At 34.1% G+C, this 17,479-nt stretch overlaps 1 protein-coding gene across 1 annotated transcript; it reads left to right on the forward strand.

The window, feature by feature from the left end:
• Positions 1–660: 660 nt before the first annotated feature.
• Positions 661–15,147, forward strand: LOC132741242 (fibropellin-1-like). Its single transcript, XM_060729367.1, has 12 exons — positions 661–733; positions 1,453–1,512; positions 3,247–3,354; positions 3,912–4,046; positions 4,775–4,894; positions 5,445–5,570; positions 9,083–9,199; positions 11,384–11,500; positions 12,035–12,154; positions 13,643–13,815; positions 14,276–14,407; positions 14,974–15,147. Exons 1-12 carry the CDS (start codon positions 661–663, stop codon positions 15,076–15,078), a joined length of 1,386 nt encoding a protein of 461 aa, XP_060585350.1. The 3' UTR covers positions 15,079–15,147.
• The last annotated feature ends 2,332 nt before the right edge of the window (positions 15,148–17,479 follow it).

The following is a 17,479-nucleotide window of genomic DNA, read 5'->3' on the forward strand; positions in this document are numbered from 1 at the left end:
TTTAATAAAACTGAAATAATACTTTTAATGGTAAATGGCTAATGCTCTTATATCAGATGCTCTTATATCCGTGAACTACATTTGCAAAGCCCGAAGACTAATTTAAAAGCCTGAGTCAACAGCGCGAGGGCTTCATCAAGTCCGAGGGCTTCCGCATATGTTAATGTAGTAAAAAGGTGCAATAGCAAACTATCGAATATATTCAAATATATTTTCGTTTGAGTTTATCAATCTCAATGAACTGTATCTTAAAGCAGCATGCCTCCAGAAGTGCCAGAACTATCAAGAAAATCAAATTTGAATTATTATACTAAGAGTTGATTTTTTAGAAGATGCATTACATTATTAATAATTAATGTTCTTTGTTATAAATTTCTGATTTTGCAGTATTTGTCGCCAATCTATACTGGGTGACTTGCGCAATAAATGTATATTTTGACCTCTTTTTAGTAATTTATTTGAATTGTGTCGGCTGCAATGTATAAATTACTTTCTTAGTTCATATCATATTTTTTTACTTTAACTTTCTAAATAAAAATCATTAAAATAAACATGAATCTGGAGGCATATTGCTTTAACATTTTGAAAACAAGAATATTATTTAAAATGTGGACACAAATATAAATGATATAATGTGGGTTATCTTTTTGTCGTAGCGCAATGAATTACATATGGATTACAGTCGCTGTTTTTCTCGTGTTGAGAGCAGAGGCAGCAACCGGGAAAACAAATGGTATATGTCATTCTTTATATTATTGTTTAAAAAAATCTGCATGCAATTGTCTTTTAAAGCGGCCTTCAGTTTTTTCTAAAGGTTAAATATGCGAGTTTTAGATAAATTGTTTCATACTATTGTCAAATCAAAAGAATTAAGGCCGAAAATGAAATAAACCGACGGTAAAATACATAAGGAACGATATAAACAAAAATGAAAATAGGCAAGGAAACCCCGTCATACCTCTAATCTACCGGTACGCTTTTTATATCTAAAAGCCGCTTTAAGGCATATATCTAACTGATTAAAATAAATTGAGTTCCTTTCAATACTCAATAGTGCTCATAAGGGGGAGGGTCATACCTTAAGCCCTCCTTTTGTAGGATTTAAGAAACATAGTACATTATCATCTTTTCTATCACTGTCATTATTATTATTATTATCAGCATTTCTTGCAATGTGATATATGTAGTTAACACATTATTTATTTAAGTTCAATTGCGTATGAAAACATGCTCTCGAGTCCGTTCCTGGAACCAACTAGTACCTACGAATAAATGTTTAGTTTCACAACCACTTGCAATTTACATGGTTTGAACCCACGCGGTTTGTGATTCTTAGATTCCTACATATTATCACTCTGCCAATAAATAGTTTTAGTCCATACTTTATATTGTATTGTTTACAAAATTAAAAAAGTTCTTTACTTATATATTATGCACTATTTTACATTTCAGCTAAAGTCAGTAGATTCCTTTATAGTCATCATGATAATCAGCCTGATTACCATAAAGTGGGTATGCTATATCAAAATATATTTGGCATATTTAGTATAACAAACAAACAAGTGTACATATTATTATCCCTCGCCGATGAAATCGGGAGAGGAATATTGTTTTGGCGTTGTCTGTCCGTCCTTCCATCCGTCCGAATTTGGTTTCCGCGCTAGTTCTCTACAACTCCTGGCTAGAATTCAATGAAACTTTATGAGAATCATCAATATCAAGAGAAGATGCACATATCGTCGGCATGTTTCAGTCAGACCTTTAACACAGAGTTATGGTCCTTGATTAGTTATGGATTATGCATATAGAGCAAAAATCGTTTCCGCGCTACTTCTCTACAACTACTAGCTGGAATTCAACGTAACTTTATAGGAATCATCGATATCAAAAGGAGATGCGCATAACGTCGGCTTGTTCTGGTCAGAGCCTTTAACTCACAGTTATGGCCTTTTATTAGTTATGCAGTATGCATATAGAGCAAAAATCGTTTTTGCGCTATTTCTCTGCAACTCCTGACCGGAATTCAACAAAACTTTATTGGAACCTTTAATACCAAGAGGAGATACGCATATCGTCAGCTTGTTCCGGTCAGACACTATTAATCAGAGTTATGGCCCTTGATTAGTTATACAGTATGCATATAGAACAATAATCGTTTCCGCGCTACTTCTCTGGAACTACTGGCTGGAATTCAACCAAACTTCATGGGAACCTTCAATACAAAGAGGAGATGCGCATATCGTTGCCTTGTTCCGGTCAGACACTTGAACTCAGAGTTATGGCCCTTGATTAGTTATGAAGTATGCATATAGGGCAAACTTTTTGGAACCTTAAAACCAAGAGGTAATGCGCATATCGCCTTGTTCAGGTCAGACGCTAACTCAGAGTTATGACCCTTGATTATGCAGTATGCATATAGAGCAATATTTTTTTCCACGCTACTTGTCTGCAACTACTGACTAGAATTCACTTAAACTTTATTGGAATCATTAATACTAAGATGAGATGTGCATAATTTGTTGCCTTGTTCAGACCAGACCCTTCATTACAGAATTATGGCCCTTGATAAGTTATGTAGTATACATATAGAGCAATATTGCTATTTCTTTGCAACTGCTGTATTGATTTCAACAAAACTTTATAAGAACCATGGACACAAAAAGGCAATTAACCTCTCATTGCCATGTCCAGATATTACTATTTAACATCGAGTTAATTAAGGCTCTTTTCTTGCCCTGAATATTTATTATGTACTAAAAATATTACTGTTTATGCCATGATAAATATATAAATAAAGCCTTACGTCTTCAGTTATTTTGTTAGTAATAACCAGTACTCGGCAGGGGGTATAAATTCAACGAATTTGCTTGTTTTCATCTGTAAACGTCTTTAACATCCATGTTCTTCTGTTAAGTACATCATGTAAGACTTATTACAATGACCTTAAAATTCCTATATTTAATTTTATCAAACACTTCAAAAACAATTCGGAAAAAAAAACAGAAAAAAAAAAACAAAACTGTTAGAAAGACTTTTTAAAGAATATTATTTCCAGTCCGTTTCCTGGAACAAACCAGTACTAGTATCTTATGAAGAAAGTTGCAAGAACTTGTTTACAAGTCGAGTTTAAATATGTTTAAACAAAAGAATATTATTGACACTTCCTTTCTTAACTTGTTCTTGCAGAATTTATACATTGCACTAAATTTAATGAAGTATAGATATGTTGTTTATTTCTTTATTAAGACCATTGTTCAAGACATCCGTGTCAAAACGGAGGAACTTGCGAAAATCACTCTTTGTACGCAACATGTAGGTGCACAGATGCTTACACAGGAAAACATTGTGAAACATGTATGCAATATTTCAATCTAGTTCTAGTATCATGCAATAATTAAAACGCTTTCGTTGTTTTTAACTTAGAGAATGACAATAAAAAAGATTATATTTGCATTAGCTATTCTAAACAATTTAAGTGCCTTACAAAAAAAATAAAAATAATAACAAACAAAAAAGACCATAGACAGAATACGCACTGCGCTGGATTCAGGTTTGTAATAGAAAAATCCAATTACATATGTTTCATTCAAGTAAATCAAAACTGTTCCTCTGTCTTAACGAACGGGGAAGAGAAAAGGTACTTAAAACAATTGTCGACATCTGTTTGTGTCGTGTATGTGTGTGTTGAATAGGGATAATGGAGGGTCAGGAACGGCGTTTTATGTGCGTGCGTGTGAAGAAACGGTTCATGATTTTAGCAAAATTTAATATGAATCCGATTTTTTCCAAAATAACAATTTATTCCTTTAATCGTTTGTATAAACGTTTAACAGAACAAATGCATTTACCAATGACTGACATATGCTGATTTAGTTACTGACTTGTTATGTTATTAAATATGATATTTTTAGTAAAAGACCACTGTGCAAGCCATCCCTGTCAACATGGTGGAACATGTCACAATGAGATGTCTTATCACCTTTTTTCGATGGCTCAATACAGATGCGAGTGTCAAACAGGCTGGATGGGTTTTAGCTGCGAAATCGGTACTATTTCATTTCTGTATAAAATTTTCTTACGGTGGCAAAGAGGTGACATTTGCATTTGCAGTATTCTTTTCCTATCTTGAGGTCACATCTTATTATCTTGAGGTGACTTCAAGATGTTGTCTTATCGCTACAACATAATAAGTTGTGGCAACAATATAAAATAATATTGCAAATGTCACCTCTTTGCCACCGTATTTTCTAGGATATCTGCTGTTTCTGTCCTAATAATCCTAGTGGTTGAACGTAATTTCAAAGTACTTATTCGAACTTATTATTGTTTTAAATATGTCAACATATTATTTTGCGACTTGCATTTCAATGACGAATTTCTGTCACAATCATCTTGTTTTGACGATTTTATTTCACTTGGAAATGATGTTAGGACATTCATACAAAAGACAATGCTATTCGAATGGTTGAGGCCATTTAAAAACTATTATAACATAATTATAAGATTTTGTTTTCGTTTTTTTTTTCGTCTTTTTTTCCTTTTCTTTTTTCTTTGATTGGTCCGAAATCGGCGGTCAATTCACCTTACCCGCCTTCTTGTTTAATTTATCAGTGGTTATCAATTTTATACGCGAGTGACTGACTAATAATGACATAAGCGAATCAAATGCAGAAGAAAAGAGTTAATTCCTGAATTTTGTCAATAATATTTAACGCTTATTAATAAATTCAATGTAAATAACATTTGTCTCATTCTTTGTTTTAATCATCGATAGTTGATCCCTGTTCAAACAATCCATGCCAAAATAGCGGTACATGCCATCATTCTTTACATCACCGACACGGATATTATTGCGCGTGCAGGACCGGATATGTTGGAGATTATTGTGAAACAGGTATTGATATATCCCTACCGAATAACAATTAAATTAACAACATTCACGTGTGCTTTTTTGTTAATAAATATGTTGTGGTGTATCAAATTATCTGATAATTATAGAATTAGACAGGTCAGGGATCAATGCTTTAACGGCTATAAACTTTCAAATAATTTTTGAAAAAAAATATATCAAAAGATAAAATTTCGTTATCGTTTATTCTGAAGATGTTAATTTCTAGTTCATTTAGTTGTCATTAAAAAAACTCACATTTTTCGCACTGTACCTCTGATCTGGCATGAACAGAAGTAACAGTTCCTTGCGAAAGTGAATGCAACTAGTACTAGTAAACAGCTTGACAGTTTGCACAGGAACGATGCGGTGGGTGAATTGTGCTCTGACAAATTCAATGTGGCTTACTACCGCAATCTGGAGTGAAAACTACCAACACAACCACCACCGCCCCACTGCATCGGCTAAAGCAGAGTAGTGACACTGTAGTATTAGAATCAAGGGCCAGAAGAATATATTGCAACACTAAGTCATGTTATTTTTTCTTACCACCTAGATGTTAGCACTACGTCAGATCCATGTGGAGACCAACCATGCAAAAATGGAGGTGGGTGTAAAAGCACAGGAGGTAGTTATGTGTGCACGTGCCCTCCTAATTGGTCAGGTACTAAGTGTGATACAGGTCAGTAACATTGTCCAATTAATGGAAATTATTTCCATCACGGAATTGCGTTCTTTATAAAATATTTATCATTTCTTATCATGACGAAATAAATAATGCAGTCCAACTTCCACATACAAGCACTTCTTGAAAATGTATATTTTGGCTGTTGCTGGAGTATTATGCACGTTTTAAGTTTTTTTCTTGGTATTTTACCAAGTGTTTTGTATAGTTGAGGTTGCATTGTAATTTATGAAACAGGATTAAATAAATCAATTGTTGGATTTTTTTTAATTAAAAAAAACAATTAAAACAATAAATATGTATTACATTTTGACAGAGTTCAAGATTATTTCAATCTTTTAGCATAGAACTTGCAAAATCACTTATATTGAAGAAAGTAACGCAGGAATTATAATAGTTTCGCTGATAGATGCAAAAAACAAGAATAAAGATCAACAAGGCAAAGGCAACGTTCACAGGACGCAGTCCCCGACACACAAGTAGGGCACCCAGAAGGAGAAGGCACCAAACAAAAACCTGGAAAGGACATAATGGTGAAAGGAGTTGGACATGTAATGTGAAATAAAACTAAACTATAAACTAAAGTCATGGACAAAAAAGAGCACCGCTGACAAATACATGTATATCTATAGTAATTCAAATTGGAAACAAGAGGGCCATGGTGGCCTCGAGTCGCTCACCAGAAACAACTGCTTTTTAGTGTTGGAATGTCAATATATTCTAATATTAAATTTGAGCATAGAATATGTTTAAACAATAATTTGAAGAAATGCCATGACCTGGGGCATTTAAGTTTTAGCTTAAATGGGGCTAATCAAATTAATATGAGCAAACTTGGTAAAGGACTTTCAAAGAATGCTACAAAGTTTTGTGATCATCTATCAATTATTTCAGTAGGAAATGATGTTCGAATGTTTTTTCTATTTTTAGCTTTAGTGGCCCCTTAAAGGGGCTAATCAAATTAATATAAGCAAACTTGATAAAAGACTACCCAAGAATATTTCAGACAACGTTTGGTGATCATCCATCATTTGGTTATGAAGTAGAAGATGTTTAAAGGTTTTTCTATTTTTAGCTTAAGCGGCCCCTAAAAGGGGCTAATCAAATTAATATGAACAAACATAATAAAAGACTACCCGATAATGCTAAAGACAAAGTTTGGTGATCATCCATCAATTAGTTCTGTAGAAATAAACGTTTAAATGTATATCTATTTTTAATTTTAGCGGCCCCTAAAAGGGACCAAGCAAAATAATATGAGCAAACTTGATAAAAGACTACCCAACAATGCTTCAGACAAAGTTTGGTGATCATCCATTCATCTAAGTTCTGTAGAAATAGACATTTAAAGGTAATTCTTTTTTTAATTGAAGCGGCCCCTAAAAGGGGTCAATCAAATTCATATGAGCAAACTTGATAAAAGACTACCCAAGAATGCTACAGACAATGTTTGGTGATCATCCATCAATTAGTTCTCTAGAAATAGACATTTAACAGAATTTCTATTTTTAGCTATAGAGACCCCTAAAAGGGGCTAATCAAATTAATATTAGCAATCTTGATAAAAGACTATCCAAGAATGCTACAGACAAAGTTTGGTGATCATCCATCAATTAGTTCTGTAGAAATAGACATTTAAAGGTTTTCTATTTTTAGCTTTAGCGGACCCTAAAAGGGGGCAATCAAATAATATGAGCAAACTTGATAAATGATTACCCAAAAATGCTACAAACAAAGTTTTGTGATCATCCATCCATTATTTCTGTAGAAGAAGATATCTAAAGGGTTTTCTATTTTTAGCCCTAGAAACCCCTAAAAGGGGCCAATCAAATTAATATGAGCAAACTTGATAAAAGACTACCCAAGAATGCTACAGATAAAGTTTGGTGATCATCCATCAATAAGTTCTGTAGAAGAAGATGTCTAAAGGTTTTTCTATTTTTAGCCCTAGAGACCCATAAAAGGGGCCAGCCAATCATATGAGCAAACTTGATAAAAGACTACCCAATAATGCTACAGATAAAGTTTGGTGATCATCCATCAATAAGTTCTGGAGAAGATGTTTAAATGTTTTCCTATTTTTAGCTCTGCTGATCCCTAAAAGTGGCCAATTGGAATGATATGAGCAAATTTCAGTGTGACTGTCATAAGGATGCTACAGACCAAATTTGAAGTAAATCTGCTTAGTAGTTTTAGAGAAGAAAACGATTGTTGACGCATGACGACGGACGATTGATGCTGGAGCATCCCCCTTTGATACTAATAGCTCAGGTGAGCTAAAAATGCAAAAGCGTACACTTCGTTTGCTAAAAAAAACACATATATTTTACACCGTATTGCAAATCTTTTCGAGAAGTGTTTGCTTGTGCGAAGTAGAAATATTTGTAATGCAGGTTAAAATTAAATGTCCTAGCTGCCGTATATTCTTCTTTCTATTTAGCTATAACTACCTCCTTCACGACAGAGCCTTCTCGCAGAATAAATATCATATTTTATTTCTTTAATAACTATTGTTTTGTTCCGATAAAAATCTTATTTGCATTATAGACCTAATATCTACATGAAACGTATTCGATTTTAATTTGGGTCTCTTTTAAATGTAAATAGGAGGATAAATCATCTCTTTCATGATCAAACGGTCCATTTAAACGCTAAATTTGCTGACTAGGAAACGCCCATACAACTGTATTTCAAACGTAATTTTATCATCTTTACGCTTTCTGGAAACTTTAATCAAATTTACATGGTATAGAATTCTCAGATTTCGATATTTGATGTTATGTTTACAAAATATATGAAAAAAGAAAACACTTTACCTTTTTTGACAGCTGATTCTAGCGACATTCACTAGCTTGGAAGTAGCGATAGAGCAATTTACCGTATAACTCAGAAAGAGGTAGCTCTATCATTTACCAGGCGTGCACTGAGTTTAATAGACTCGAAGTTACTTTTGAGTAATTCATATGTTATTCTATTATTCCGTTATTATATAAAACACATAGATAGAGAAAAACATTCAGAAAACAAAGTAGGGGTATATATACACGAGTCGGATTGTCGGTCGGTCAGCCTCATGGTTTCTGGACAAAATATGTGAACTAGAGTTCGGAATGAGTTATTGTAATAAAATTTGGTATATAGCAATGTTATGTGGAAACACCGGTTTGAATTGCATTTGGACGCCCTGCTGGTCAAGAGCACTGTTACTAAAAAAAAATAAATTCAGACGATAGCAAATCTTAGAAATGAGATATTGTAATCAAGCTTGGTATATATAGCAAGCTTATAAGAAGATCCTGGTTGAGATTTGACCTCCCAAGGTAACTTAACTAAAACTAAACTAAAAAAAGATTTTCGGACAATAAATGAGATATTGTAATCAAGCTTGGTATACATAGCAAACTTATATGTGGAAAACCAACAAAGATTGGTTTTGGTCCACCATGGGTCAAAGTCAAGGTGACTGATTTATTTATCTTCCAAGTTATAACCTAATTCGTCTTTGTCAGATATAAATGAGTGTGACAACACTGATCAGTGTAAAAATGGCGGGAATTGTACAAATACAGACGGGGCCTTCAGTTGTAACTGCAAAGATGGCTGGACAGGGACAGTGTGTGACAACGGTAATTGATATTTAGTATTTAATTTTGCTGATGTCTTTCATAAGATAATACCATTTAACACATAAACAACGGCGCAGGAATGTAATAAAGCCATTTAATAAAAACGATGTTACTCTAATGTAATAGAACTTTCACGTGACGTCATTTGTGTATTATATAAACAAATTGTTAAAGCGCACAAAATTAGCGTTACACCATTAAAGGCGCTTTTGAACAGGTCTTATTTTATAAATGTGACATATGATAGAATATAACATTCTTGTAGATTTGATACTAAATTTATTGAACAAGTTGACTAAAATCATATTATGCGAGCCACTGGCATATTCTGCACTCATTAATATCTTCTATTCATTATTAATGTTACTTCAAAATAGTTCACTAAATTCTGAAAATAGATCGATGAGGTTTCATAAATGCTGAAATATCAAATCAAAATCATGATATGGTTATACAGTTGGGATCAAGTCAATAATAATAAGTTACTTACCTGATTATTGTCTGTATTTGATAAAAAAATGTCTTCCACGCTAGAGAAAAACGTCTGGTCAGTTTCAAGCCAGTCAGTGTAAGACATGATGTAAATAGCATACCGACAATAACAAATACAAAAAGGTGTCTAATAAAAATATGCTAACCTTGAGAATGACCTTTTAGGTTGAGTGACACTGTTACACTGGCAATAAAACAATCATGCACATTAATATGATTGCAGCTATTTAAGCACAAAAAACAGGTCAAATATTTGAATTTAGAAATTAAATCCTATTATTTTATGCTTTTCAGTAGATTACTGATTTATCCGTGAAAATTATATTTGATAATTTCACAGTGAAATTTATCAAAATATAATTTCACACTTTTCAATTATGACGAAACTACTTTTTTAAAGATTTTTCCCATGTGGTACCTCAATTTTATTTTTGCTGACAATTCTGACAATGTCAGGCTGTTTAAAGAAAAAGCAAGGCTGAAATTGATAAATAATTTAAATGTTAAAAGTAATAAAAAGATGAAAACTTACTTCTATTCATTCGAATTCCAATCACCAAATTTCGTCTCTAAATTTATGTTTCATTTTTACAGTCTGAAAAATACATTCTTTCCACATGCAAAACTGCTCTTGATGACATTTGGGCATATTAAAGTATCCTACGAGCAATAACAGCCGAATGCTTTATGAAAAATTGAAAAGCAATTACAACCATCAGCTCGAAGAACAAGTAAACAACCAAGCGTTCCTGAGCCAGCTTCCAAGTTTTTCATTTTCCTAGCTGCTTTTTTAAAAATGTTTTCACATCTGTCAACACTAAGTTTTTGTCTGTTACAATCCTCAAATAAGTTTTCTTTCTTTTAAAAGGTGTATGACTAACAAATCCAAATGATATCCCTCTGAATCAAACACAATTATTTTCCTCCAGTGAAATACACAACTTCAAAAAATGGCTGCCGCTTACATTTAACAAAGCCAAGTCAAATATAAATTCGCAGTAAGTAACAGAAATATGGATTGATTGTTGGACTTTTTCTCCTACAAGACTCAACCGATCATTCATATTATTTTAATAAAATGAGTAAATCACCGTCATTTAAATAACGTTGATTGTCGGACTTATTTTTCAGCTCAAGACTTCTTGTTTTTTTATGAGAAATTCCGACTAAATGGGGCTCTCAATGGGGAAAACAGATTTTAATATTAACGTTAATATTATGGAAATTTCGTTTTAACTTGTTTTTAAGCATAAAATAAAAAGAAAAATTGTTTGTTTTTTGTGTAAGATGTAATTTTATTTCATCTCGTGAACTTTAAAAACAGTATGCTCACGAGTGGCGTAATACTGTTTTTAAATCCCACTCGATGAAATAAAATTTCATCATACACACAAACAAAAACCCTCAATATATCGTCCATGCTTTTATAATTGTTCTGTTATTCAGTTTTATATAAAATACAGTCATCCTGCTGAAATTCATTTCATTGACATTCTTCCGGCATCAACACAATTTTTCATCAGCATCAGCAGCACCAGTACCAGCAGCAGCAGCACCACCACCATCATCATCATCATCAGTGTAGTTGCATTTATATCAAAGAAAACAGAAATATAGTATTAATGTTTACATTCAACAACAACACCATCAATTACTTGAACAAGTACTGGATATATTTGATTTTCATTGTAGATATTGACGAATGCACGATGTACCACTTTTGTCAAAACAATGCCACGTGTTTAAATTTACCAGGTACCTTTCACTGCACATGCGCAACAGGATACAGTGGTGTACAGTGTGCTCATGGTAACATGTTTTTATATAATCAATTGATGAAAACAAACGCTTTTCTTTAGCTTTCGACTTTTTTCTTTTCTCACGTCTATAAAATAACAAATGACACAACGTCCGTTTAACAATAAGATAAATGAAACTTGACGTTAACGCGGATATAAAATATGATAAACAAGATCAACAAGAAAAGGCGGCGTTCAATGAACGTAACCCCCACATGATTCAGCAACAAGAACCAGCCGCAAGGAGCCCAGACGGACCCCAATGTTTATTGCTAAATGTTTGCCACATTGTTATGCCTATTTGCCTAAGTATTCTTCCGAGAAAATAGTAAAAACTTAGGTCGCACGGCCACAGTCATGACGTCTATTGAGTTACGCTCATGCCGATGCTAGGGGGCGTGAGGGATGTTGCACTTTTTCATTATTCCTCATGTACAGAATCAATCAAACCAAGTCTGTAATGTTCCTGCTAAATTGCTGTTTTTCATGATTTCAAGGGATCACATTTTCTAGATAAAGATGTATATCTATATATATTTCACAGAAGACGACCCGTGCATCCCTACTAACCCGTGTCAAAACGGTGCAACATGTAACAGAGACTCTTCCGGTCAGGCCACTTGCAGCTGTTTGCCAGGGTATTTTGGTGCTCTTTGTGATAAAGGTATGAAAGGCATTTATTTTGATATAGAGTGTTGGATGTTTAGACTGCGTCACTAGCGAAATTGTTGCCAAATAGCAGTAAAATATTGGCTAAATCATATACCTTACTGTAAATTTACTAAGTGTATACCCTCTTTGTGATACTCTAGACAAAATTAGAACTTGTATATGATTAAAAAAGCGACGGTGCTGAGGGTGTGGACGGTTAGATTAAATTTTCCGTACATGAACATGCTCAATCAAACCGAGCATGAACCATTTGAAATTAGGTATAGCAATCATTGTTTTACCATTTTCCATTTAAAAAATCTTCAATAATGAAACATTACATAGCCTTATGTTTAATATATATTTTCTTATCTCTGTGTTCATGTGTCCTAGTTGTATGTCGATCTTGCTTCCTCATAGCTTGTACTAGTTTTTTTTAAACATTACGGCACTGGAAATACTTTTAAGATACTTGTGTACATGTACCATTTGATTAAGGTCTTGATCAATAAGTTGTGCGCAAATATTTACAGATCATTCCCTCACCTGGTTTTCCAGATTAATATTTTTTTATGTACAACATTTACCAAAACTGAAACTCTTGAAACGTTTCTCACTCAAATCGGGCTGATGATAAAATATGATGAACAAGATCAACAAGGAAATAGAGTGAAATAAGAATCCTTAAAGAAAACCCAATGCGGCAAAATTGAAAATGTTGCAGGCTCGGTTTGATTAAGCCTGTTGTCAAGTGGAAACTACCGTCAACGCCCCCAGCACCGGCTTAAGCAGAATTCAACATTTAACATGAACTGGTAAAATTTGGAAGTTTAAACATCCGCAGATGTGTTCATATGGCGGTTATCTTGGAACATTCAACGTGACACGTTAGTGTCATTCCATGAAAAGCGGCATATGGTCCCCAAGTAAAAAAATGCGTGTGCCCTAAACGAGAAAACAATAGGCGGAACTAAATAAAATAGAATTTTAAAAGGGGGTCTGAGATTATGAAGCCTGCATATCACAGATATAACGTCAAAAGACAAATTTAAAAAGCAGGCCATATATCCTAAGAGTGATTCAACAGTATTAAAGTGAGGAATACTGGAACCACCCAGCAAGAAAGATGTCGAATAGATAGAACTAAAATACCACAAGCACAACAATAACGTAAGGCGGCGTTCAATGTACGCAACACCCACCCCACCAAGCAGCAAGTGCCAGTGGCAAGGATCCCAGGAGGACCCCAAACAAAAACAGGACAGGGCACAAGGCAGAGTACGACAGGCCAACCACTAAAATCATACATAAGAATGAGATCGTACAAAAGTCGATATTCATTTTAATTATGATTATTTTTCTTTTGTATCCGTTTTTTTAATCAATTTATTAAATGCTTCACTTGATCAATGCAGGAATTTCAAATTTAATGTTTTAGATTTTTTGACCTTAGTTGAGCTCTGTTAAAGTAAGTTAATATATGTATATATTATCCATATAGGTCAACCAAACACATGTGACCATATTTGCACTCTGCAGTCTTTGGCGTCGCAACATTCTCTCCAGAGTGCCAACGCCGCCACGTGTTCTAGTTCTTCATTTGGTTCGAACGAGGCGCTACCTATGCAATGCTGTTCAACACAGGCATCTAGTTCTTGGACCAAGGGCCCGGACGTAATGATAATTGCTTTTAAACATCTCCAATTACGCCTTAAAAAACGTAAAACGTTGCCCTGTTCATATAATTTCAGTGTTGTTATCAATTTCTGGTCTTTCATAAATATTAATTCCATGCAGATTAAATACAATTACAAACGGTGCTAAGGGGGCTTCATGCATTTTACAATGTTCCTTTATCCGCCTGAACAGACTCATTCAAACAGAGTGTTTATTTGTCTCGAGAGGAATCCAGATTAAAAACGTTTTCGCATACAGATCTTAACTTCAACACAAGGGGATAATTAGTTTTGTTGTGTTAAATATGTAATTTTCAACGTCCATTCGACATTCCATTTAATATTGCAATAATTATCAATGATATTTATAGGTCATGACGCAATGTAACAGTGGTGGCGCAGGATTTTCGGTATTTGTCTAAACTTTAGCATTCCATAATTATCAATGCTATTTATAGGTAATGACGCAATGTAACAGTGGAACTATGACACCATATACTACTGTAGCAATATTCAGACCCGATGGCACGGTCGAACCGGAAGCGGCTGGTATTCTTACAGAATGCCTCAGTGGTAGAGCAGGATTTTCGGTACTGGTTTATCCTTTCATATGAGCCGCGTCACGACAAAACCAACATAATGGGTTTGCGACAAGCATGGATCCAGACCAGCTGCGCATCCGCGATCAATGCTGTTTGGTTACAAACCCTATTAGAAGTAGAGAAACTGAAAGCGAACAGCATGGATCCTGATCAGACTGCGCGGATGCGCAGTCTGGTCTGGATCCATGCTGGTCGCAAACGCATTATGTTGCTTTTGTCGTGACGCGGCTCAAATGTATTTTTGCCAACATTTACAGAACTAAATCATTACATTCCAGAAGAAACAAACGCTATTCTAGGTGATATGTTTAAGATTTATGTTCAAGAGACCTCGATTATTAGTTCTCGCGATAAGTGGTCCAAAGTTGATACTACTACAGTAACTCCGCTATGGCTCCTATACCAGTAACTCCGCTGTGGTCCGCCTTGGCTACTTGCCACTGGTTCTTGTTGCAGGGTCGTATTGGGGTTGTGTTCATTGAACGCCGCCTTTCCTTGATGATCTTGTTTATCATATTTTCTTTCAAATTTGTTTTCTATTTCTTTTGTTTTAGATTGTTCGCCAAGATTGTACGTCCTTGCCAACCCTTATCCATGTCAACGGAACAGCTGTTGGTCAAGTTGACAACAACCCGAACCATTACTCAATCGTGTTGTGAAACAATTTTCATCTAACGCGTGTTGTGTAATGTTTGACTAAACTTGAGAATAAATTCAATCCCAAATTATTTGTTTTATTCTTATTCCTTTTGATAAATAGGTGAAACTTTAGTGTTCATATAGTGTGGTGTTTGAGTGAGGAAGCATTCCCAATTTCATACTGGTAATCAATTGAAACATGAGCTGATTAATTATGGCACATAGTGCCGCCTTAGAAATCTATTATTTTATACTTTAAGAAGTGTCAAACATGAGTTGAATGATCGGTTAAGTGCATGTTAGATGTTAAACGATAAAAAGAAGCGCTGAACGTGCATTTATGTGCCGTAAAAGGAAACAAAATGTAAACAATGTACCATGCAAAATACTAATTCACTTTATAACTATATCAATTGCCAACAGATCAAAAGATGCAAAAAAGTTCATGTATAAATAAAGTAAATAATTATTTTTAATTTTGGAAACCGTAACACGATACACAAAAATAAACTTTTTTTGAGAAATGAAAATGATAGCCTTTCTGAGGCATAATGTGTCTTTAAGTTCCATTTTCTATGTCATTGTCCAATTTAATTAATCTGTAAATTGTTGTCTGATTTATATCAGTGCACATGATACATTAACTTTCGATAAACTCTTAGAAGTTTCGTGGATGGACACAGGTCGTCAATTAAATCTATAATTTAAAAGTGTTTCGTGCATTTATATCAAAAATTATAACATAGTCTGATCTGCTTGCTTTGGCACTAGGTTACCAAACGTTTTCTATACAAACATTTACACAGACTTTAAATACCAATAGTATTTTAAGTATTCAAATATTTATGTCATAGTGTTTTACTTTTAAAACTACTTTTGTTATCGTGCGTTTTGTTGTACAAGTATCAAAATACGGTAGTTGGGTTGCGGATACCATGTTTGTAAAGGTAGTTAAATAACGGTTGTCCGTTGCGGATCCCGTGTATGTTTAGGTATCGAAATAAGTTGTAGGTTGCAGATCCTGTGTATCTTAAGGTATCAAAATACGATTGTTCATTTTTGGGTTCCGCCTGAGCTCCTTGCCGCTGGTTCTTGTTGCTGGGTCGTGTGGGGGTTGCGTTCATTGAACGCCGCCTTTCCTTGTTGATCTTGTTTATCATATTCTGTGATAATGCTTTATATACTTAAAGAATATTATAAGTTTAATCTATTAAGCTATAAAATAAGATATATATATAAGTATATAGGTAAACCGTTTTGATTTCTCATTTTCAATGTTAAATATTCATACTCGTATACTTGATCATCAAATCACTCTGTATTAAATGTAAAACATATCGTTTTAAGAACAGACGAACACATCATGTGCCTTTCCAAACTCTGTTCATGCATAAAGGGACACCTGAGTAGAACTACCGGCATTCAAACGCATGAAATAATTTGAAGTCTCTTGTGGGATTGGAACCTTCAACGGTGTGGAGAAAGTGGTTTGAAGTCAGTGATTGGCGCCGGACGCCTAATATTTTATTTATAAACTACTACATGGAAAAGTGTCTGATTTGATAAAGTGAATGTTTCATCTGTGACCTTAACACGATTGTGGAATCATAAATGGCTCATCGTGACTGACTGATAAACACACAAGTATGTGTGCACTTCTTTTATAGTCTATAACCTATGGAATGTAAAGGGCTTTTTGTTTCCTTTTATCCATTTAATGCATGACAAAGATTGTAGACTTATAACAGTTTATTTGTAGGCCAAATACGCCTTAAATGCTGTCATTTTTATTAACTCGACTTTTTAAAGGTATAGTTTCATTCATGTCTGCGTTCCTGTTGCTGTCCGCCAAATTTATTGGGCTTTCTTTAGAGATTCTTATTTTTTTCTCTATTTTAACCTTGATCATAAATTGTTTAGGTTCTTGGGGGTATTGTCTTCATTCCACAACAACCCTTTGGACAAGCTTTTAAGACAGACTAAACTTGAACATCTTTTTTTTATTAGTATAAGATTTCCATGTATATTAAACTCAAATTAAGCTTGGCTTATTTACCATTTTGATCTTAAAGGATTTTCAATGATTTTGCTACAATAGACTGTAACTTAGTAAAAATGTAATTAAAATATGGATTATCCTCATACTCAAGGTCAAGGTCAGTTCAACCTTTAAGAGGGTATTATTCAATTGCGATGTCTTGTCTAATTGAAAATCGTATTTTTGAGCTATTCTTGCCCGGTTTGAGTGACAATCATTGCACCGATTTTCAATTTTGGGACATTTTTCACTATGAGAATTATGATTCCGGAAAACCGGGAAAAGCAAATTATCTGAAATTTTGCACTCAAGCTATTGGGTTATGCCTACATCACACGGGACGTTAATCTTAAAAAGTTGTTTTGTCCCGTCATGTCTAAAAC

This window comes from Ruditapes philippinarum, unplaced genomic scaffold, assembly GCF_026571515.1.
Source record: "Ruditapes philippinarum isolate M1 unplaced genomic scaffold, ASM2657151v2 ctg1524_1_1_1_1, whole genome shotgun sequence".
Classification (NCBI taxonomy): domain Eukaryota; kingdom Metazoa; phylum Mollusca; class Bivalvia; order Venerida; family Veneridae; genus Ruditapes; species Ruditapes philippinarum.

What these genes read in the sequence shown, in the direction of transcription:
- LOC132741242 (XM_060729367.1), top strand. Translation starts at nt 661, where the DNA reads ATGAATTACATATGGATTACAGTCGCTGTTTTTCTCGTGTTGAGAGCA. An exon ending in AGCAACCGGGAAAACAAATG is followed by an intron (nt 734 to 1,452) that starts GTATATGTCATT and finishes TTTACATTTCAG; the next exon opens with CTAAAGTCAGTAGATTCCTT. An exon ending in TGGAGATTATTGTGAAACAG is followed by an intron (nt 4,895 to 5,444) that starts GTATTGATATAT and finishes CTTACCACCTAG; the next exon opens with ATGTTAGCACTACGTCAGAT.